Source organism: Harpia harpyja, chromosome 5 (genome assembly GCF_026419915.1).
Source record: "Harpia harpyja isolate bHarHar1 chromosome 5, bHarHar1 primary haplotype, whole genome shotgun sequence".
Lineage (NCBI taxonomy): Eukaryota > Metazoa > Chordata > Aves > Accipitriformes > Accipitridae > Harpia > Harpia harpyja.
In genome coordinates this window covers 56,677,488-56,696,505 of record NC_068944.1, presented here as the reverse complement: position 1 = coordinate 56,696,505, position 19,018 = coordinate 56,677,488, and the positions used below count along the sequence as shown (strand labels likewise).

General features: G+C 47.4%; 1 protein-coding gene across 4 annotated transcripts; it reads left to right on the top strand.

The window, feature by feature from the left end:
* Positions 1-58: 58 nt before the first annotated feature.
* On the top strand, positions 59-18,013 carry RRM2B (ribonucleotide reductase regulatory TP53 inducible subunit M2B). 4 transcript variants are annotated; one of them, XR_008235246.1, is made up of 10 exons: positions 4,123-4,321; positions 4,748-4,903; positions 6,233-6,349; positions 7,296-7,429; positions 8,062-8,156; positions 10,546-10,679; positions 13,864-13,968; positions 15,074-15,187; positions 15,664-16,334; positions 16,485-18,013. XR_008235246.1 is itself a non-coding variant. In XM_052787596.1 (9 exons), the coding sequence occupies exons 1-9, from the start codon at positions 121-123 to the stop codon at positions 15,814-15,816; spliced, it is 1,062 nt and encodes a 353-aa protein (XP_052643556.1). In that variant the 5' UTR covers positions 59-120; the 3' UTR covers positions 15,817-18,013. The 4 variants fall into 4 exon arrangements, 3 of the variants coding, with proteins under 3 accessions (XP_052643556.1, XP_052643557.1, XP_052643554.1); XM_052787596.1 differs by lacking the exon at positions 4,123-4,321 and adding an exon at positions 59-174 and having other exon boundaries at positions 15,664-18,013; XM_052787597.1 differs by lacking the exon at positions 16,485-18,013 and having other exon boundaries at positions 4,117-4,321; positions 15,392-15,826.
* The last annotated feature ends 1,005 nt before the right edge of the window (positions 18,014-19,018 follow it).

Sequence of the window (19,018 nt, the reverse complement as noted above, 5' to 3'; positions counted from 1 at the left end):
CGCCCCGCCCCGCCCCGCCCCGCCCCGCCCCGCCCCGCCCCGGGGAGGAGGAGCGGCCGCGGCCGTGGCCGTTCCCCCTTCAACCGCCGCCGCCCGCTCGCGGCCCAGTCGCCGCCGGCCATGGGGGAGCGCCGGGGGCGAGCGGCCCTGCAGGAGGGGGCCGGGCCGGAGCGGGTAAGGCCGGGGCCGGGGCGGCGGGGCCCCGCAGCGGGTGTCCCGGGCGCGCAGCCGCTGCCGCTCGGCGCGGGGGGTGGGACCCGCCGGGGCGAGGTGCCGGGGGCGTGCGGGCGTCTTGGGGGGGCGGCCGCGCAGCCCTGCTCCGCTCCGCCGCTGTCGCACCTCCGGCCTTGCAGGCGTCTGCCCGGCCGGGGCCCTGCCCGAGCCGCCGGCTCCAGCCGGGCGCCGCGGCCTCCTGTACCCGCCCCGGGGGTCTGCTGACACGGCTCCGTGGCGGCGCGCTGGGTAGCCCTGAGAGGGCACGGGGCTGCCCTCGCGTCCTTGTCCCGCCCGGGCTGGGGAGGGTCACGCCCTCCGGGCGCCGTGACCGCGGGGAGCACTGAAGACGTGCGTGTGGCGAACAAATACGGTCAGCCGGGATTCGGGCCCCGGTGCCGGCCAGGCCCCGGAGGCCCTGAGTGGCCTGGCGCAGGGCTTGGGGAGCGCAGGGCCCTGGGGGGGTCTGGGCTCGCAGAGGTGTGCCTGCCTGGGGCCGGGAAGGCAGAGCTTGTCCCCCCTGCCCCGAGCTGCCATGGAGGCGGGCCTGGGTGTTGTCGGGTGGTCCTGGCTTCCCAGCCCCTGTGGACCAGGGCAGCCTGTCCCTCGGAGGCGTCCGAGCTCTGTTCTGGGTTCTCCCCAGTACGACCCTGCGAAGCCAGGCTGAGGTGTGCGAGGGTGAAGGATCTTTACGGCAGAGGAACCCGCGTGGTCCTCCCAAACCTTCGCGTCTCGGTAGTACTCAAGTTTCCAAAAACTGGGGTGTGCGGTGTTAAATATAAGCCTAAAAAACCCCTTAATGTCTCCCTCTGTGAACAGCGGCATGCTGTACCCGCAATGAAGAGGAGCTCGCTCTGGCCTGCCAGAGGCAAGCTGTAGTCCTGTGCATCCCCTCGGGCGTGCAGAACCAGCAGGCGTTGTGCTCCTCAGCTGCTGTGCGGTGGAAGCCATCTCTCCCAGCAGTGCCGGTGATCTTCCCAGTCTCATGGGAAGGGCTCATGGTCACATCCCATGTGCCACATCACACCGCTGGCTCTGCCAGCACCTTCAGCTTTTTCCTTGGCTACAGCTGATACAGGGCGTGTAACTGAGATACTTGTACGTGCAGCCCAACAGCTATTGCTGTGGGGTGGTGGTTGTACGTGTGGGTATATACGTTAATTGTTTCCTAGTTTGCTGAATTTGAAATTAATGGAAAGAGCTTCCAGTAACCCTAGGCAGTTTTTGTTGTCCATTGGGTTTACTGTCATCACCAGAAGAGATTCTGTCTAGCAGTTGCGGAGTAACGGGGATATGAGGTATCGGAGTGTGTCCAGCAAAGGGCTGATGATTAAGAGACTGGAGCATCTGTCATATGAAGAGAGGCCACGAGTGCTGGGGCTGTTCAGCCTGGAGAAGAGAAGGCTCTGGGAGATCTCATCAGTGTGTGTAAATACCTGATGGAGGGAATGAAGGAGATGGAGCCAGGCTCTTCTCAGTGGTGCCCCGTGATGGGACCAGAGGCAACAGGCATACGCTGAAGCACAGGAGGTTCTATTTGCGTGTAAGAAAACTCTCGTTTATTGTGAAGGTGGTTAAATGCTGGCACAGGTTGCTCATAGAGGTTGTGTAGTCTCCATCCTTGGAGATACTGAAACCTCAGCTGGACATGGTCCTGGGTAGTCTGCTCTGGCTGACCCTGCTAGAGCAGGGGTTGGGCTGTGCCCGCCAGCTTCGGCTCTTTTACGTGTTTGGGTCAAGTTGTCTGAACAGAAAGTAGCACATTCATATTATAAACTGGATGCTCTTCATTATTATGGTGAGTGTTGACTGTTTTATGCACCATCATAGAATTAAGGAAAAGATCCAGGGTGCAGATGGAAAGCAGGAGGTGTATCAGCCTAGCGACTGTTACCTTTTCCAGCTCACCGTACCTCTGCCAGTGCCCCCTGGGGCCAGGAAGGCAGGGCTGGAAACGCATTGTGCTCCTTCAGCACAAGGTGGTGGCTGCTCTGAAGCCCCAGCAGTGATCAGAACATGCTGTGCATCCAAAATTGAATTAGAGAAGGATCTTCTGTGAATCTTCAGCTGAGTTATACCAAGACACGTACTCCGTTAACAAACAGCCTAGGTAATGAGTGTTACTCTGATAAAACTTTGGCTAAGAGGAATGAAAACCAAAATGAAGAGAGACAGGACTGTCTTGTACCCAAGAGCTTCCTGCCTGCCAACTTGGAAATGGAGCCTGCCTGTGAAACAACTCTCCATCCCAGAAGAGGTTAGGGGAGGTGGGTTGAGGGGGAGGTTCCAGTATGGTGTAGTCTCTGTGGGCTGACCCTCCCTTTTTTAAAATAAAAATAAAAAAAAAAAAGCCACTTATTTTTTTAAAAACTTGTAGCATTTTCCAGTTCTGTGTGGTGGTCTTTCTCAAGGTCATGCCATCACTCTGAGTCTTTGGCTCCTGGAAGCCATCCTTCTGCTTTCCTGCCATCAGGGGTCTCCACAGCGTACATGCTATTTCATGGGCTTTTTCTTCTTCTCTCACCTGTCTCGCTGTGCACTAACAGTGTTTCTGGTGTGTTGACTCCTCTCTCTGTGGCTTGCAGCATGGCAGCTGTTAAAGGCCACTGGAAAAATGACAAGTGCACCTTGTCTCAGTGTTGGTCTCCAGTTTTCTAGCCGTACTGGAACTTGGCTCCGCTTCACCTCTGTACACCAGACGTATTTTTCAAGTAACCTCCCTGGATTATGGGCCCTGCATGCTGGCTTTTGAATGGCTCAGGAACATCAAGACTGAGGTTAGTAACTGCTAGTCCACCTCGTTAGGCTAAAATAAATACTTGGGGATAGTCCCCAGGCAGTATAGAAGGGTTTTGCTCAGGAAAATGCTGGGCTAACAAGCAGGACTTTTGCAGTGTTTCTTTTATCAAGGATGATGGCTGGTACAGAAGCAGATGGAGACACTAGCTGCGTGGCAGGCCCTGAGAAGGTGTGTGCTAAGGCAGGGTGCCATCCCCACTGGGCCCAAATTCTCCCCTGTGGCACTTCTAGTGGGTTACTGCAACCATCTCTGCGTCCTGGGAAATACAAAAGGTCTTGCACTCTCGTGGCCTTCAGCAGTGACTCTGCAAGATGATGCTGGGAAGTTTTTCTCATGTAATTGAGTAATATTTAAAAGTATAATGAAGTGGTAAAATTGTAACCCAGAATGTGTTTCCTGATGTGTTTTCTTTGGGAATCTGCAGTACGTATGCCAGCTATGCGGTGTGCGTGTGTGTTTGGTTTTTGTTTGTTTTTTAAACGTGAGTAGAATTATTTGTTTGAGGTATTTTCCAAACTGAAGTAAAGGATTACTTCTTATTATGTGAGTGGTTACAAGCAGACTGGGTAGAGAAAGGACTTTGGCACTTCCTAGGAGGGTAGAAGCAATGGTATTAAAAACCTTTTGCTCCCCTTCTCTGCTGTATTATATATAATGCCTCGTATGCTGCCTATGGTTAGTTATCCTCTACAGCAGTGTCAGTGGGATCTCAGAACCAACCCAGAAAGGCATTTTGCTGGCTAAACTTTTGATCAGTGTGAGTCGCCAGCCCTTCTGGAGAGGTTGCAGCGTGCTGTCCTGACAGCTCTTCACAGTGGTTGGCTTCAGTAGGTGCTTGGTGACGTGCCTGGCAGGGATGCTGCCTGGCGTTGATCCTAGGAGCAGATGTGCCCAGCTGGGGGTGAGGTGAAGGCCCTGCTTATGGAGTGCCCTGTCCGTGCTGCTCTTCACTGGCCTGTCTCCTGAACATCAGCTGTCCCCGCCTCGGCTGGGCCGGTAGCTCTCTGAGGAAGAGCTGTGCACGGGCGTTCTCCGGGAGCCCTCGCAGAGGGAGTGAGGGGTGGGGATGGGTGCCTCCAGGCAGGGATTTTCCTGCTGCCTGCTGTTGGAAAGAGAGGCACATAGCGGCCTGCCTCCTGTGCACTGCAGGATTGCATACACAAACCTCTGTGCAGAGACTCGCTGTGGCACAGGGCTCTTCCTCTACCAAATGGGATTAGTTGCTGTGATCTCATGGTATTTTTAAGCAAGTCCATCCAGGCCCGAGTAGCTCAATGTAAAGCGAACGATTTGGAGGAAACCTGGGCAGTGAGCCTCGCAGAGCAGTGCTGGATGGGGCTGGCGGCAGCGCGTGGTGACCTTGCACGTATCTCCCCGTGCGCAGTACCGCAGCAGCTGATGTCGTCTCATGGGGCAGATTTCCTCCTTGCGCCGCAGAAAGGCTTTCTCTTTGGCACGCAGGCGTCGGGCGCTTCCCGGCACACCTGGGAGGGGGCGGTTGGTGTGAGCGGTGCCGGCTAGTGCCGGGCAGACAGGCAGCACTGCCGCCCCAGCAGCGGGAGCACGGATGGAGGGCGAGGGGGCACGTACCCCGGGGATGGGTATTGCGTCCACCCGAGGGGGGCAGGTGAGTGTCTGTGTGACACGGGTGGCTTTTGAACCGTACCTGTGGGCTACGGGGAAGGGGAGGAACAAGTAACGGCAACCTTAACCAGAACTGTGCTTTATCTTCAGAGCTCCTCTCTGAGTGCTGCTGAAAATGGCTTGGATCCTGATGAGGAGCCTCTTCTCAGAAAAAATCCCCGCCGGTTCGTCATCTTCCCCATCCAGTACCCAGACATATGGAAAATGTATAAACAGGCACAGGCCTCCTTTTGGACAGCAGAAGAGGTGAGCTCTGGGGCCAGTGGGTTGGTGCAAGGTGCTCAGACCAGGGTCCTGGCGCTTCCTCCCTAGCTCTGCTGCTGGCTTCTGTGTCTTAAGGGTTGGAGTTAATTGCATCGAAGGTGAGGTGCCTGCACCAGAGCAGGACTCCCTTCATGGACAGTGGAAAGAAAGCTGATTCCGCAGGGCGATTCAGCGGAGCTGTTTTAGGTGTTTGGTTTAGGACGAGGTGGAATTGTATCCTGGGGTGCTTCTCTGGTTATAGAGGGGAGCCTAAGTCATACAGCTCTGATTTGTGGTTGCGTAGCTCCTACCCTGCTGTGGTCGCTGTACCTACAACTAACTCCGTGCCTGTGTAAGATGTTCTGGGCAATTTCATGGGAATTCTGTTCTTTAATGTTAGGCACCTATTTTCCAGGAAGGGTGATAATCAGGGACACTTGCTAAAAATGCTTCTAATTGACTCCTGATTGCCCTGGTCAGATGCTTGCCATATGTTATAATGTAAGCTGTTAAGTTTTTCCCCTGAGGTTGCTGGTTAGCCAGACCTGAGCAGTACTCAGCTTGCTATGTTTGCAGCAGTGGAGGTTTCTGAACACTGCACTGATCTGGAGAGATTACCTGCCAGCTGAGCTGGTGGTTCCAACTCAAAGCTCCTGCAGCCTTTGCTCGTTTGTGAGTAGCAATCTGCAATTGCAGAGGAGTGAGCTGAAAGCACTGGTAGGCTCTAAATAGGCCAGAAAGCATCCTGGGATGGTGAGGAGCAGCTGTCCATAGAAGCGCTATTCTATTGCCTGTCTGGGAGGCTTGCTGCCCTGTTGCAGTAGAGGTTGATTTAAGCCATTAAAAGCATTGAAACTCCTGCCTGATCAGCATTGCCCTTTTACCATATTACTGATTCCTTCTTACGCTGTCCTGCCATCTGTCAGTGCATTTCAAAATGAACTGGGAAGTTAACTGTAAAATTGGTTTGCGTGTTTATATACACACACGCATATACACATATATAAGTTTTTAGGCCTCTTGTATTTTTCACATCTGGCCCTACTTAACTGCTGCTGTGGTTCAGAAATCCCTCCAAACAAACAAACAAAAAAGGCCTATGCGAAGGAAGTTGTGGTTTTCTACCGTGGCTAGAGTTCAGTCTGGTAGATGAGAGCAGTTGTACAGCATTCACCCCGTGCCATTCTTTGGCAGGATGGAGGCTGAACACCTGCTAAAGGCAAAAGAGCAAACACCAAAACTCTGCCTCAGTCATTTGACTAGGCTGCTTCTGTTCTTACAAAATGCCAAACTCAAAAAGGCAATAATGTTTTTCTTTTTTCTTTTCATTAGGTTGATTTGTCAAAGGACCTTCCTCACTGGAACAAGCTGAAAGCAGATGAAAAACACTTTATCTCTCATGTTCTGGCATTTTTTGCAGCCAGTGATGGAATTGTAAATGAAAACCTGGTGAGAAAGCTTTACAGAGGGCTTGAATACTTATTTTATTGGCTTATTGGCTTTTCATTTTGGTTTTCTCACATTAATGCATAAGTTTATTAAATGTGTACTTTTTTTTCTTCCTATCCTCTCACCTTTGCCAAGGGGAATAAGCAGCTTTTCTGCTGGGGCCAGTGTCTGTGTTAAATTGGGTCAGCTGTGGTCAGCAAGACTCCAAATCACATCACTCTTGGACACAGTTTTTAAGCTCAGCCTTCTGCCTGGCTGTGTTGATCTGCATTTCTCAATGAATTAATAGAAACCCATGCTTCTCCCCGTACTTCTGTTAGATGAGAAGTAGGGAGGGATTGTGCTGTGCCATGGTCTGTATTCTTCATTTTGGTAAAATCCATTTTGCTCTCACTGAACAGCATCCTAGAATCTTTTAGGGCTGCAGGTGGGTGCTGCTAAAAAGGTGGGGAAATCTTTCTGCTGAAATCAGTTCTGGGCTGCACAATGTCTTGCCACAGTGGTATCTGACTGCAAATGCCCAGTTTAGATCTCCAATTTCTGTAAAGTGTAGAAGATGTCATAGTATATGTGCATATATTGCATGAACATGTCTTATGTCATACTGTTGATTTTTTTCAACGATGAACAAAACGTCTGAGGCTTTGTTCAATACAAAGTGTTTACTATTGCAGTATTTTGCTGTTCTCCTGTGCACGCATGCCCTCATGCTTCACTGCAGCTCTCTATCCAATATGCACAGCAGATGTATTTACTTCTAGCTAACTTGCTTTATTTTCTTTGGCACCACACCTATCCTATTGACATATCTGTGAATAAAGTAGGGCTGAACTGCTCCCATCCTTTCTCTGTGGTAGAGATCTATTGTCTCTCCCATTAAGTTTAGAGTACTGTTATGCAGGACTGGTTTTACTGTACTCATTGCCGTGCTTTCTGGTTTTGGTAGGTGGCACGTTTTAGTCAGGAGGTGCAGATCCCAGAAGCTCGTTGTTTCTATGGCTTTCAGATTCTTATTGAGAACGTTCACTCAGAGATGTACAGCTTGCTCATAGACACCTACATCAAAGATCCTGAGAAAAGGTAAACCTCTGGATGTGTTTAAACAGCGACATGGGTTCTTTGGAGAGCCCCATTACCTTTGTTGTCTGGAGAACTTCCTAGTCCAAATGGTAATACATTTGAAAAGCACTTTCCCTCAGAGACTCCACCATGGTGATGGTCAGGCAGAGCTTGGTTTCCCACAGTGGCATCCTGTGTGGTGACTATGGGAGGACTGCAAGGTTTCCTTTCAGGTGTTTAGCCTGGGAACAGAGCCTATGCTCGTGGGAATTGTCCAGTTCCTTTTGTGGAGTTGGGCAAGAGGAGGTTCAGCTCAGTGGGTAGGAAGTGGCTGCCATCTGGCTTGAAGTCTGAGAGGCAGTGTGGTCTGGCGGGTGGGCACTCCTGGGATGGGACGTTTGAGTTCACTTCCCATCTCTGCAGCTCACCTCCTCTGAGACCTGGGTTTGTTGCTTTCTGCACATCTGCCACCCTGTGCTCTTTTTATCAGAGATCATCCCCACCTTGGCTTGGGAACGGTCTCTTGCTTGGGTTAGTTCAGAGCCTAGTGTAATGGGTTCCTCTGTCTGGTGGAGCCAGTAGTGACAATCAGGGCAGACTTACATAAATCACTTCTTACTATTTTGACGTTTTCTCTTTGTTTTCTTCTATAGGGATTTCTTATTTAACGCTATTGAAACAATGCCTTGTGTCAAGAAGAAAGCAGACTGGGCTCTGAAGTGGATTGAAGACAGAGAATCCACTTTTGGTGTGTAGCTTCTTAAAAACTTGTTTCTGTTGCGCAAGTCACAAAATAATCCTCTGGGAGCAAGCTGCATCCCTGGAACGTGAAATGAAATTCTCCACAAATGATGTAGTGGCTTGTTGGTGTCTGGTTTAACTAAAGAACTAGAAGTAACTTCTGCTGAGCATATATGTCTTTATCTTCAGCTAAAGCAATATAGTAATGGCAGTGCCCGCTAGAATCATGTTGTGAAAAATGCTTGTGGGTTTCTCTGCCTTTTTTTGTCTTTATACCAAACAACCCTAGTTTTTTCAGTTTTCGCTTGTAGACCTTGTTTTCTAGGAGTTCTGATTATTTCTTCTAGTTGGCTCCTATTTTGTACTCCAGTGTTCAGAACTGGGCAGCTGAAGTCTTGCATGTCCAGGCTTTTTCTGTGTTTATGTTCATATAGACAAATTTGTGTGTGATGTTAGCCTTTTTTTTGTAACAGCATGACTGAGCCTGAGCAAAAAAGATTCAAGAATCATCTGTCTCTGGTGTTTCTGGTTTGCTGTTGAGACCAGGTTTCTAGTTTTTGTATCTCATTTGGGAGCTGGGACACTGGCTCAGTTTCCATCAGCATGGTGCAGGGCATCCTTTCCAGTGTTCTGCATTCAGCTTACAGTGTTGACTGTGAAGGATGTGTTGTAGCTGAAATGAATAATGGCCAGACTCTGGAGAATTTTCTAAACCAAACATTCTCTATACTTAGAGAAAGTGTAGGAGATGGAGAGGTTCAGCCAGACGAACAAAATAAATCTGAATATCACTCTTGCGCAGCATCTGTTGTTCACAGCTCTTGTTTGAGTGGGGTTCTTTTTGTAGCTGTAGATTGTCCTGTCCTGGAGCGTCCTGCTGCCTCCCCAATCTGGCTTTGTTTGCTGTGTGTGGAGTCCCTTCTTCATCTCCCTCATTCGGCTCCCAGTAGCTTGGGGTGTGCCAGGAATCAGAAGGTTTCTGAACTCAAAAAGCAATGTTCCCCTCACCCCCTGCTCCCAAACTTCATGCATCCTATCCAAAGTTTTGTAAAGTACATTTCTAGTCTTCTGTTTTCTCATCTTATTGAGAAAGCTTCCCAAGTTTAAAACATTTGGGGGCCCTGGATCTTACAGTTATGGATTATGAGATACGGTGTATGAAAGTGGCTGGCTGGCTTGCTTGCTTGGTGTTTCCTTCCAGTTTGGGGACCTGGCCTGCAACCGGGTCTCTGCAGCTTTGGTTGATTTCTTATGCTGAGGGTTCAATTGCTGTATCTGTTCTGTGGACTCTCAGCCTCCCAGTGTGCACTCACGTTATGTGGTGCTGCTGATGGGCAATTTTTGTTTCAGCATAACTCACTTGTATGATAGCTAGTCAGATGGAATGTGGTAAAAACCATATCGATACTCAGTCTTGTGCTTCATTAAACCTATATTGTGTGAGCAGCCTTCCTCCACTCCTCTCTAGAAGTAACCTAGGAGGTTTTTAGTGTTGCTGGATAAATTCTTTCTGTAGTAACTTCTGTGATACTTTTAAGTTCATGTTGCTCTTCGTGTTTTCCTAACTTGAATTTCTTCAGATCAGCCAGCAGATGGCATTTGCATCTCATAGAGGAAGTGGGACATCTGGCTATTTTGGGTTTATTTTATTTTTCAAACAAAAGTCTATGCAGTTCTCACTGGGAAAAGGCATCAGCACTTAATGCAGAAGCTCTTCATGTTAGAATATACCCAAGGATCTTGTGAAGTTGTTTAAAACAGAGTACATGGAATGATGTGTCATCACCAAGCAGTCATATGGTCTTGTAGTCTGAAGAGACATTCCAATAGAGAACAGGGAGAACTGAGATCAACAATGCCGTGCTTTCCTTGGATGAAAGGTGGCTTAACAGGTGGGATAACATAAATTGTTATTTGCGTCTTGATGAATTACATTCTGTGTTCTTCCACTCTTCTAAGAATATGGTGTTATGTGGATTCTCAACAAGCAGAAATTGAGGTGTAAGATTTTTTGTTTAGTTTATAGGAGATTGGCTCTTCTTTCAGTTTTGTCTATTAGTTAAATAGCCATTTTCCTGCCTTTTAGGAGAAGGAGATAAAGGAGTACTAATGCTTGGCCACTTTGGGCAATTATGTTTTTTCCCTTCTGACCTGTGGCAGTTTCAGTGGGTGCCCTGGTTCTTCTGTTCTGCTGGGGTTGCCTGTGGTTAAGTGCTGTTGTGGGTGTAGACCCTGTATGCCTCAGGATCTGCTGAAAGATGTGGTCAGATACAGCACCTGGTGCTGCAAAGGGGGTTGCTCCTCTCCAGCATTGGTCTGTCTGATGCAAACGGTGCATCTTGCTGACGAGCAATACACTGTTTTGTGTCTAACTGAAAATGTGTTACGTTAAACAGGTGAGAGAGTGGTTGCGTTTGCTGCAGTTGAAGGCATCTTCTTTTCGGGTTCCTTTGCTGCTATATTTTGGCTGAAGAAGAGGGGCCTGATGCCTGGACTGACTTTCTCCAATGAACTTATTAGCAGAGATGAGGTAATGTGTCATGTCCTACATACTGTCTGGGAAGGAAAGCGAGTTTCCAGGGGAAGGGCAGAATTATATTCATAAAGGTCCCATAGTCTTGCCAGAGCAGCCCACCTCTGGTGGCAGGGAGGGTTGGAGGGAAGGTGAAGAGAGCAGAAAGCAGTGTTTGGGTAGGAACCAGTGAAGAAGAAAATCCAGCAGTGAGCAGGGGATGCATTTCTGGGTACGACGGAGCCTTTTTAATGTTGACAGTGCTGGAGGCCAAGGAGGTGGTAGAAGTCTGAGTAGGTTCTCTGCTAGCCAGTGTTAGTAGCAGGGTTTTCCAGGGAAGGTCCACTGTCCTGGTAGGTAACTGCACGTTATGCCAGGTAACTGCAGGCCATGCTCCCCTAGAGCTTCTCCCACAGTAAGTCTTCTGTGTCTGCTTTAACATCACCTCCTAGGCAGCACAGAGGAGAGACTTCCTTCCCCCAGAGAAGTGCCCGACCCTGTTTCTGCAGCCTGATGGAGCAGCTGTAACTGCTGACTTGTAGGAAGATTGGAGTCCTGCAAAGGAGCAGGCTATTCCCAGAATATTTGTAGAAAGGGGGAAGAAACAGACTTCTAGCTATAAGTTACTAATGAACTTAAAGCCTAGGTGCTGCAATGTCCCTTGGCAGAAATACCTGTTTTTAAAGGGAGTAAATATAAATATTAGCAATACCCCAATGCATAGTGTGATCAAAAAGGTGGACCTTTTGGATTAAAGGGGATGTTTGTTTTCCTGTGCCATGAAGCGAAGCAAAGGCCTGGCTGCCCAAGGGCTGGTGTGGAATTGCATGGTCCCCCACTGCAGTGGGGGCTGGCATGGGCAAGGACCTCTAGTTAGGATGTGACTCTGAGCCTTGCTCTGCCTTAACTGCTTCAGTCAGGTTCAGATGGCCTCCTTGTACCGCTCCCCATCTGCCCCTAGTTGCGGGTCCCAGAGCTTGCAGATGGCCTTCTGCATCTGTCGCGTGGCCAGCTGTGGCAGGTTGGTGCAGAAACAGCAGATATTGTTCCTCTCCGTGTTTTTGTGCTCCTGCACAGCAATAGAATCTCCTGGGAGGGCGCAGCTACAGGTCTCCATTAGAGGGGAGCGCTTCTTAGCTTAAGATGTGATGTGTCTGAGGGTCTGTATGTCAGCACACCAAATGCAGCAGGCCACGTGCTGACAAGTGCCCTTTCTTTTTGCTGCTTCCTGCATGGTTGCCTGCCAGTTGGCAGCAGTTGCTTATGGTTGGGGCCTGTCTTTAAGGCACTGTACAACTTGTGGTGCTGTCAGCACTGAAAAAGCAGAAAGACCAGTTTTGTATGCAGTGTAAACATGCTAGTGGTTTGAACTTACCAGAGCTGGTCTAAGAGAATATAGAGCTTTATCATAATGGAAGTAATTTCCATGGATTAGATAAACTGATTTGAAAGGAGGCATCTTACAAGATGCCTTTAATTTAAAAGACACTTTTGAAGAAAGTGATATGATCAGTAAGCAAAACCAAACACTTCTTCAGCTTTGACCTTCCTTGTGTCTTCTGCTCTGTGAGTCATCATGAACTGATCCATTTGAGTGAGGAAGTATTTGTTAGAAGGGTCACTTGCAGGTGAATGAAATATAAGTTCCTCTATACAGCAGTGTAACTGTACTTCTCTGCAGAGTTGAGCACCAAAAGACTGAACTTTTCTTGAGCTCCGCTGGCATAATTCCAACTGCAGAGCTGTTACGAAAGGCTAAGGCTTGGTGCACACAGCACCTGCATCGAAAACCAGGAAATGCTGTTACAAAAGCAGTGGCAGTAAAAAGAATCCACAATGGAAAACTACATGAACTGTTTTCTGATGTACCTGAACAGTTAAATGGTTAATGCTCAATATGTTTTTTGAGCTGCAGGCTCTGTTCCCAGGCTGTTCTTTGAGCTGGTGCATCTCTGATTCTTAAAGGTGCAAAGCTGCTGGGAGCACCAGTCAGCGGAGCACACCAGTTCAGGTGAGAAGCCAAGCATGTCCTGCATCCTGCTGGTGATGTTGCCCTGGGCAAGACCACGGGAAGCCCTGCAGCAGGCAGCTAATGCTGTCCCTAGAGGGGGAGTATTTCCCAAGTTATGTTGTTTCAGGGCTGTTTCGTGACCTGAAGCACGAGGGTTTTGTAGCCTTTCTGAAAAAGGTTTTACTTCTTGGTTTTGTCTTGACCCTTGTTAACAATAGCACTGTATTGTCTCATAGCCCATAGTCTGCCAAATTCTTTTGACTGGTTTTCACTCTGGATGTGCCCTCATGGTGCTCACAGGCTGTAATCACCACCTTACTGTTGAGAGGAGAGATGGTAGCACGGTGCTCCTTTAGTCTAGCAGCAGTGGGTATGGCTGAAGCCAGAGGCTCGAGCTGTAGCCAGGCAAGTTCAAATAGAAACTGAGGCACCTGTTGGAGCAGCTGTCTGGTACCCGCCTCAGACTGTGAGCGATTGCTTGTCTCCTGATGTTGTCTTACCCTGGCTGGAGGCTTTTCTGGAAATCTTGGGAATTAACACAATTTACTGGGCTCTGTGGAGGATAGCTGGGTGAAATGTGAAGGTGGGTTGAGTTGGGCACAGTAGCCTTAAGTATTACCAACCTATGAATGTTGTGGTAGCAAATTCCTCACAGTAACTGTACGTTGTGTAGAGAGATGACTTGTTAGTCTTGGATTTGGTGACTCTAATCTGAATCTTCCTTTCTGAAGATGCTGTGAGGAGAAGCAAGGGAGGAAATGCTACTAATAGAACTTAAACCAAGTATTTCTTTACAGGTATCTCGAAGTGGAGAGCAGGTAAACAGTCTATGTTAACTGGCAGGTAGTTTTGCAGGTCTTGATGTAGGAGTCTTTCTGCAAAAGCATCTCTGACCAGAAACAGAGACCCAGCAGGGCTCTGTGTAGGATCCCTTATAGTAGAGCAGCTCTCAAAAATATTTTCCTGAGAAACTTGTATGCTGAGTGTTATTTTGGCATAGGTGGCACGTGTTGGATTTCAGATCCAGGGTTGTAAACTAAAAGTGCCTGCTACACGTGGTAACATTAAGACTGTCAAAGAAGCAGGAGGCTAGGAAGCTTCAGCCTGAATGAGGCTGCCTCAAAGTAAGAAAAAAACTATGTGGAGGAGGGAAAAATGACTTTTTTTTTCCATTGTTCTCTGTTATTTCAGGGCCTACACTGTGATTTTGCTTGTCTAATGTTCCATTATTTAGTGAACAGACCGTCAGAGGAGCGGGTCCGTGAGATCATCATTAATGCTGTTGAAATTGAGCAGGTAAGCCTAGCTGTGACAGCATCACGGGCAGCGCAGGACCAGTCTTATGTGCAAAAGTAAACAAATTAACTTCTAACTTTTGGGATTCCATATTTGATACTTGGCTCAGGCCTGGATCCCTGATGCATTATACCATCCTTTCTCTCTTCCTTAATGGTGACAATGAGAGTCAGAGACTTTCTGATTCGGTTGTCAAGGAGCTGGGAGAAGCCGAAGCTGGCAGCTGGTTTCCTTTTTAACAACAGAAAGGAAGAAAGGCTGTCTTACTTAGTATAGAAGAGAATAGTTCCAGTTGGAAGGGACCTACAACAATCATCTGGTCCAACTGCAACTCCTTTCTTATAGGAGAGTTTGTTTACCGCTGTCCTTTCAGGATCTTTGTCTCTCCCTACTGTATACACATCCCTGCTTGTCCTCAGAAGACAGGGTCTGTTCTGGCCATGGGTACCATGCTGGGCTCTGACTTTTTCTGAGATTGCTGTCAGGTTCTTTCACATGAAGTGCTACCCATCTGTAACTACAAGTTTCTGCACTGCTGAGTGTTTGGCAGGATTGTAGTTTACTCTTTCTTTTCTGTTGTCATCTAACTACTGCGATGATGATGAATGCCCCAGCTTTGCCTCGCAACACTGACAGGTATTGCATCGGTGCCTAAACATATACGTGGCTGGGTTCAGCACTCATATATATCACTGTCCTCTCTGACCTGTCATTCTATAATGGCTGGAAGCCAAAGAAAACTGGAGATTTCTGGATCTATTCCTGCTCCCACTAGTATGGTCTGTAGGTTTTACTGAACGTGGAGCTCAAGTAAACGCTGAAGCTTGGGATCTTATGGGGGGGTGCAGAAAGGCAGATGAGAGGGGCAGTAATAAAAATTCTTGTGCCTTTTCCAGAAAAATATGCTAAAAATAAAGGAAGATACAAACAACTACTGGAAACAGAAGATACTTGTTGAGTTTAGTGACACAATTTATTTATTCAGACAACTGGCTGTGGAGCCTGGAATATCACAAATTGTGTTACTGTGAAACACAGGTGTCTTCTTTCCTTTTCCCTTCTTAAATTTCATTTCTCTAAATGTTGTCTGTATTTTAACTTACAGGAGTTTCTAACAGAGGCGTTACCTGTAGGTCTGATTGGAATGAATTGCACTTTGATGAAACAATATATAGAATTTGTCGCAGACCGGTTACTAATGGAGCTTGGGTTCTCAAAGGTAAGAGATGCAATTGCCCAGAATGCCGGCCTGCCAGGACAGCCCAGGAAAGCTGTCAGCGCAAAGTACTCTCTTAATGTGCCTGGGAGCAGGTCATATTTAGCGCTTGCACTTTCTGTGAGTGACAGCCAAAACCACAGCATTAATATATGTGCTTCACTATTTAAAAGAGCAAGAACAATTTAGGCCATTGTTTTCCTTCAGCTGCTCTGCAGGTTTGTAATGGGAAATTTATGCTGTACTCAAGTGCTGCAGTCCTTGAAGGATAATAAGCACCTTGCGCGACTGAACTTCACCATGAACCGAACTCCTGGAGAGTGACAGTACTGAACTTGCTTAGACAGGTGTCCATAGATTCTACAGCATATTACAGCAAGGCTTGATCTAGTTTGAAAGGGTTTGACTGTTTTGTTTGTTGGGTTTTTTTAAAGCATTGTTACCCTATCAGAATCACCAGTGTAGTATCCCTTCCCCAGGTCTTTCATGCAGAAAATCCTTTTGATTTCATGGAGAATATTTCTCTGGAAGGAAAAACAAATTTCTTTGAGAAGCGAGTTTCAGAATATCAACGTTTTGCTGTTATGGCAGAAACAATGGACAACGTCTTCACTCTGGATGCAGATTTTTGATAACTTGGCAAATGAATGGTGACTGTTTCCCTCTCCCCATCTCACTTTCTGCTGTGAAGTTGTCTTCACTTCCTCTCCTGGAATTGGAGTCTACTGGGATTTTTTTCCTGGGTTTTCATGTTGTTTGTCTGAGGAGTAAATATATTTCTGTCTGTGTCATTTAAAAAAAACAAAAGGGGGGGTCCTTTTTAAAAAATTTATATGACTTTTTAAAAGGATGGCCTTTTTAAGATTCCCTTGACTCATCTGCTGTGATTGCTGTCTTTAAAAATGACCTGGATACTACTGCTTTTTTAAGACTTTGGTAGTGTTTTAAGAAAGCAAACTGTGTATTTACCTCATGTTACGGTATTTTAATCTAAAAACCAGATGAGGTATCACTCTATGTATATATGTTGCTAAAAATTATTTTCATGGTTTCTATTTTCATGTTTATAGATTTGGTCTAGAGTAAAAGCTCTTCCCTTTTGTCCTGCTGCAGATAGAGTAACAAGTGAATGTGGGAAGACATTAATAAGGTATGAACTATAAAATCTTATTAAACCCAGGGATACAGTTTGATCTCCCCATTAACCTGCGTTCTGTCTGAAAACGTTTCTACTCTGGTTGCAAACCTGATGGCTGCTGGTAGGAGTTTAAATCAAATACGTATGATTTTTGTCTTACAGCTGTTACTGAGCAGGTCAGTGGACTTTGAAGGGTCCGTGAAAAGGCAAGCCTGTTAACAGTGGAGGAAAAATACATCCTGTAGTTCTTTGGCTTGTGCTGCCTGTTTTTCCCTGCTTCTCTGAACAAGTGCCTTATTAAGTAGTCTGTAGTTGCGCCGAGTTGCAATCAGCATCTGACACTGGAACAGCCAGCTCTGGGTGTTGTCTGTCTTCCCTCTGTTGTGCTGGGTATTTTGATATTCTCCCCTTCTCGGTTTCACTCTTGAGTTGATGGGGTGAGAAGGCATATCATTCCAAGGGATTATCCCTTGAAGTGCTACAAACATACAACTTGGGCTGTAAGGAAGCCCAATACCAATAATGTATGAAGGTACTTCAAGTTGCGTGTTTAATGTAAATCATTGAAACCGTTGTCACAGAAGAGCTTCTGGAGGAAGGTATTAAACCTTTCAGAAACAAATCTTGAAGTAGTATGGATTAGCAGCATCTTACAAAGGACTGCTGTTTGTTTTTTGGTGTGTTCCAGTGTGTGCCTGAAAACTTTTTTTAATTTCTTGATGTCACATGCAGAGAACAGAGCAATTGAAGAATGGCTAACATACTGCAGTGGTACTTGGGACGGAAGGGATACTTACTATTCAGTTGTAGGTGGATTATTTGCAAATAGATATGGTTGTTTTTTTTCAAAGGCGAAGTGACTGTACATGAGCTAAACAAAGGGTTCTACTTTATTAAACCCAAACATTTTTTCATAATGTTCAGCAATTTGTATAACAGCTTTTATAAGTCTGTCTTACCGTTGCAAACATCTTGTGCTGCTTTTGATATGCCTGGCATGAGATGAGCTGACAGCCCAGGGTTATCAGTGGTGGGGTGATATAAGTGTTATTTCCCTGCCAGCCCAGATCATCTATAGCCCTCGGTACCTGGGTTCCATGAAATAGGTCCATTGCCTTAGCATAGTTCCTAGTGAACAATTGTCCCTGGTGTAAAAATAAGCAGCAAAACTATTTTTGTTTGGTCTCAGTAAAAGATCATGAGTATGTAATGAACTTGGAAACAGGACAGCTTCTTTTCCTAGAGAAGAGCCTGCATCATTTGACATAAGGTACTTGAGGAGGGCAGAGGGGGACCTGGAGAATACAGAGAAAAGCTGGAACTGGTGTCCTTCACTAACATCCTACAACTGCAAGAGAACAAGAGAACTATGGACTCGGAGAGAAAATCCAGCGCCTTTTGGAAATACTGTGTTGATGGGGGAGAAAGATAAAATGTTGTAAGTGGGTCTGTTGTTGGAAGAATGGAACCTATTTTTGTGTCACTAAAAGCACTTAAAAGTATTTGAGTGTTGTGAATTAAGATGAGTATACAGAATATGAGAGTATGCAGAATATTCAAATATGAAACTGCTATGTGCTCAGGTTCTGTAAATGCCTACGAGATACCAAAGTCTGATACAACAGCTCCCACTCCATTTGTGTGTAAAATATGTGCATAGTTTCAATAAAACTTGAACGTGGAGACAAGCATGTCTTTGTTTGCTACTTACGTGCTTTCTTGTGAAATCCAAAATGATAAAATTGGGCCATGCCAGAGTAAGTCGGTGTTCACAGCTTTTGGGTTGTGGGAGAAAATTAAAAGTGCTTCATATGCTGTCTTGTGCTTTGTGAGCTCTCAATGTGCTGTTTCTTCTTCCTGGGAATGGGGTTTGCAGTCTAGGGAGTGAACAATTTTTTTTTTTTTCTGGAATTTTCTGGCTCAAGGAGAAATCTCTTGGGAGTCCCTTAGATTCAAAGAAGAAACACTCCAGAAATGTAATTTGGGTGGGTGGTAGCTGATATCTGATATATCAAGGGCATCGTGCCCTCGGGTCAGGCACCGTGACTGTGCCGGGGCACAGCAGCGTGGGGTTCAGCCCCCTGAGCTAGGTCCAGCCAGGCCAGCCTGCAGCCAAGCACCGGGCAGCTGGGTCTGAGCTGGCAGAGGTTCACACCTGATGGCATCTGCGCCCTCAGGGGTGTCAAGTCAAAAGTCTTGTCCCTGCTGCCCCTTTATGCCTCCTTGAGACAGGCACGAAGGGCACAAGGTCCCTTCCTCTCCCACCAGCGCTGGGTCTTGGGCAGAAACCACGTGCCTCCAAGGGCTCTGGTGGGCACGCTGGGTCTGGCTCTGCGTGTCTCGCGCTGTGGCCATCACACTGATGGGGGTGGGGGGCTGGGAGAGAAGTTGTGATGCATCTCTTCAATATTATAGTCTGTGTGCTCTGGGTTGGAGTCCAAGGCTGGCGCATGACTCTCATTATAGCCAGCGGGACAGAGAAGGTGCTTCTGGAGGGGTTCGTCTCGTGGTGAAGGACATGTCTGCAATGGTCAGGTGAACAGAAACCTGTCTCGGGGGGCTGCAAGGGGAGCTGAGGCTCACGCATAGAATCCCACCTTTTAACATCCAAACTGGCCTCTGTAGCTCCCGCTGTTCTCGTTCAAGCAGACACGAGGGTCCTAGCAAAACCCATGACTTGATCAGCAATAGCCACA